Below are 4470 nucleotides of genomic sequence, written 5' to 3' on the forward strand. Positions count from 1 at the left end.
CAGAGAATTTTTATAAATGTTTTATTGTTTTCTTTAGAGTTGAGATAAATATTGACAAAACAACGGCAATTTAATTCTTAAGAGTTCATTATTAACCTCAAAATTATTTTGATGAAATTAGGTAAGAACAAGTATATTATCATAATTTTAGTTTTGTTTATCATATCTTTAACAAATCAATCTTATACTCTATTTTATTGATCTATGATGATGAGTTATATTAAAACTTAATGCACCACATTATATTAACAAAAAATCAAACTCAATTTGTGTATAATTCGAAAAGAAGATACACATGTACAGTAGTGATGTATTTCTACTGGTATTAATAAAGTAACTACATATTTTATATACGAACAAGGTAATGCTATATTTTTAACAATTTTAAGTCCTTCTATTATTTTACTAAAAATACTAAATTATTTCGGTGGAGACTAAATAATTTCTAATCAAATTTTATTCAAATTTATATTTTAGACTTCGTATATCTTCTGGACAATAACACTCTGTACTGATTTTTTTCATACAATTGATTTTTAGTGACAATACTTTTAATATGAAATTATATCAGGTTTAAATTGCAAGAACTATCATTTTAATGTATAATTTTAGTTTATATTTATGATGATTAATTTGCACTACTATACAATATATCTTTGGTTATTATAATTTTTATTTTTCAAAAACATTGAAATTTAAGTTAAAAAACTATAAACATTAAAAATAATGGATCGAAAAGGAATAATATATTAGCAAAAGAATTTAAGGATATTTTCGATAAAGAAAACCAACTAAAGATATTTCTATAAAAATAATTTCCTTAAGAAGATATTGTACAAAATAATTGTTCATTTAGACAGATATTAGAGAAAAAAAATGGTAAGGCATTTATCTCATTCTATTAATGAGTTCAATAATGGACAAAATATTAAATAAAAATAAACAGATTTAATGTTATTTTGTTTTTGTATTTTAGAAATAAATACTTGTTGAGTTGAAAATATTATTATTGTGACAGTTGCAGTGCACCAGGAAATGTTGATTAATTAAGGTAATAGTAATGTATGTCTCTTCCTATTGGAGCGTGACGTAGCTGTGAGCATGCTCCCTGAAACACAAGGAGATGTTAAAATAAAACATTTGAATGAAATAAAATTGGGAAGCTGGCAAAAGTGTTAATAGTAAACGAGAAAGGGACAAAATAGGGAATGTCAGAGTAACACGCGCAGCCAATAGTAACTTCCCACGTCGCCTGAATTCTCAGTAAACGGAGTTCGTTGGTACACACATAGAGAGAAGCAACAAAAGGCCCTTTTAAATACCAAACACTGACACACACAAACGACGCATCTCTCTCTCTCTCTCTCTCTTCTCTCTCCCTTTCTCTTTCTCTCCTTCTCTCTCCCTTTCTCTCCCTCTCTATCTCTCTCCTCTTCCTCCTTCGGCTTTGATTTCTCTCTCCTCATTCACGATCCCAATTCCACTAGGGTTAGGGTTCCATTACCCTTATCTCCTTCTCAATTATCGTTTTCCTCTTTAAACAGCTATTCTATTCGATTATTAACCATTCTTTTCCGTTTTGTCTTTTTTCTTTTGTCATTCGGTGAATCCAGGATTCATTTCCGATGCGATTCTGAGCTTGTTAGATCCACGACGAGGTTTCGTTTCCCAGATTCTTTTGTAAAAATTCTTCCTCTGGCCAACAGGTTAGATTATCATTTATATATTTCTCTTGCAATTTTCACTTCTGCGACGTGTCTCCGCGTAGATTATTAGTTCGTGACGATTTCGTCTCGCTTTAATGGTTTCTTTTGTATTGTGTGAAGAAATTTGAGTTATAGTTTGGAGGTGGAAATAGTTAGTTGTATTTTTGCAGATATCTACAGCGAATGTCCTTTTTCCTCACAGGCCATGACGATGTTTTTGTTGAATTTTAATCTAATTTATTAGAATTTTCAGTGACGAGTGTTAATGGTATGATGTATTGATTTCTGGCCATATCATATGGCGGTGTATTACTGTTCCGGCTTTGGCTTCTGTTCCTAATTGTAGAGGCTTGAATTGGGTTTTGTTCTTTTTTTTTTTTTGTATTTCTCTGTTCATGTTTATGAACTTTTGGTCAAAGTTTGGTGGTTAAATGATGTGAGGTTCAATGTTTTCAATATTTTCTTAATTCTAGTTAGATGTTTCGCTTTTTGTTGCGATGATTAGTTATGAGGTAAAACTTTTTCAATATATGTGACCACTTTAATTGTGTATTAATTTCTGGGAAGATTATGGTGTGATGCATTGACTGAGCAGGTATTGGACACTAGTTTAACTGAGGAATCATGTATGCATGTTTGAAAAAAAAAAATCTTATAATGCTGAAAACAGGGGTAGCTGCTAAAAAGGACCGTTCTACTCCTCACTGCTATAGCATTACAACTTGAGCATCTTCAACTATCTTAATATTTTAACAATATTGAAATGAATTTATGATCGTGAATATATCTGATAGTAGCCTTGATATCTTTCGCATTGTGTATGGTTCATTTTAATTGAAATGGATATGCAGCAGGACTTTTACTTCCGCATGTTGTGTCAATTTGTAATCTCTAAGTGGTTAAAATTGAATCAGTGCTGTAACTTTTTCTATCAGGGATAGGGTGGTTTAACTGTTGTAAATTGCTCTTTTTTATATGTCTAGGAAGGAATTTTTTGCAAGATTCTGAAAGTTCATTGGTCAAATAATGTTTGATAATGTTACTGCCTGGTTTATGGTTTATTTTCAATTTGTGCTTGAGAAATTGAGAAGTCGCATGATTCCTTGACATTTTTTTCCGGGTTCATTTTGAAACTTTGGGATTTGTCTGTTTATGCAACCCAGCATGTTCATGCCTAAAGAGGAACAACGCACCATCTCTCTGTTATTTCTTGTTTAAGTGGACATGCTCAAAAGCTTGTTTCGTCAATATTTTGCTTTGGGAAAAGGATTTATACTGTTGTCTTACATAAGTTTGATAATAATAATAGTTGCGTTCTGGGTTTGCTCTGATGTGGCTTTTTGTTTATAACGAAATTTGTGATGAAGTAATCTTAGAGGCTCAAAGCAAAAGGATCTATACTGTTGTCTTACATAAGTTTGATAATAATCATAGTTGCGCTCTGGGTTTGCTCTGATGTGGCTTTTTGTTTATAACGAAATTTGTGATGAAGTAATCTTAGAGGCTCTGTATTTTGAATAACATCGGTGCAGGAAAGTTGAAAAGGATGGACCATGACAAGACTGGGTGCCAAGCTCCTCCTGAAGGTCCTATACTGTGCATCAACAACTGTGGATTTTTTGGAAGTGCAGCTACCATGAATATGTGTTCTAAATGCCACAAAGACATGTTGCTGAAACAGGAGCAGGCCAAGCTTGCAGCATCGTCCATTGGGAATATTATGAATGGGTCATCTAGCAGCACCGAAAATGAACCTGTTGTTGCTGCTAATGTTGAAATCCCACTTATTTCAGTAGAGCCTAAAACTGTCTCTGTGCAACCTTTATTTGGTTCAGTTTCAGAGGGGAGTGAGGAGGCAAAGCCGAAGGATGGTCCAAAACGTTGCAGCAACTGCAATAAGCGAGTTGGTTTGACAGGGTTTAATTGTCGATGTGGCAATCTTTTTTGTGCTGTACATCGCTACTCAGACAAGCATAATTGCCCGTTTGATTACCGCACTGCTGCTCGGGATGCGATAGCTAAAGCAAACCCAGTTGTCAAGGCTGAGAAGCTTGATAAGATCTAAGGTTTAAAGTCGAAGTTTCATACTTGAGATGAAGTTATGCACAATTTCATCATGAAATGACCCGAGTTTCCTTCACATTTTATTGGTGTTCTTATTATATTGTTATATGTGGTATGTGACTTGGAGTTATAGGACATCTCTGCAATTTGAAGGACTCTTTCATGTGATTGGCGAAAATATATATGTTGGCCGCAGTGTTTAAGCTTTTAAATTTTTGCTGGTTTGGTGAAAGTTGGTGTTGTTAGCTTTGTAATGCTTCTATCCTGTATCAGAATGGTATGTGCAATTTGAAGATGGTACCGAGAGCATTGATAGATTGTAATTGTGGTGGGCTTTCTATGAATTTATTTTCGATAAAACTTTGGACCCCTTTTCATGTGCAAGAATTTTTAGAATTTATTCTACTCCATAACTTATTCAATATAGTAAGTACCAAAAGGAAAAAAAATGATTAAGTTGGGTTAATATTTAAGAATTTGTCACCGACTGGACCCGTTGACGAAAAAAATTAATATCGGGAGTAAAAGCAACCTTAAACTAACTTAGTTCTGAATATTTTGTCAAAAGTGTTTTAACAATTTTCTCTAGATCAATTTAAAAATAAAATTGATCAATCCCATTCAAACGGTATTATACATGCACTGGTTCGTTTACAAGCTTAAAATTCTCATGCAAGACTCGCACCGGCAACTGTTTTTG

General features: G+C 33.1%; 1 protein-coding gene across 1 annotated transcript; it reads left to right on the plus strand.

Annotated features, from left to right (window-relative positions):
* The first annotated feature begins 1283 nt into the window (after positions 1-1283).
* On the plus strand, positions 1284-4130 carry LOC114169568 (A20/AN1-like zinc finger family protein). The gene is made up of 3 exons (XM_028054792.2): positions 1284-1488; positions 1614-1706; positions 3239-4130. The coding sequence occupies exon 3, from the start codon at positions 3253-3255 to the stop codon at positions 3769-3771; it is 519 nt and encodes a 172-aa protein (XP_027910593.1). The 5' UTR covers positions 1284-1488; positions 1614-1706; positions 3239-3252; the 3' UTR covers positions 3772-4130.
* Positions 4131-4470: the final 340 nt, after the last annotated feature.

The sequence above is a fragment of the Vigna unguiculata genome, chromosome 11 (genome assembly GCF_037176805.1).
Source record: "Vigna unguiculata cultivar grain cowpea cultivar isolate G323 ecotype 2 chromosome 11, ASM3717680v1, whole genome shotgun sequence".
Classification (NCBI taxonomy): domain Eukaryota; kingdom Viridiplantae; phylum Streptophyta; class Magnoliopsida; order Fabales; family Fabaceae; genus Vigna; species Vigna unguiculata.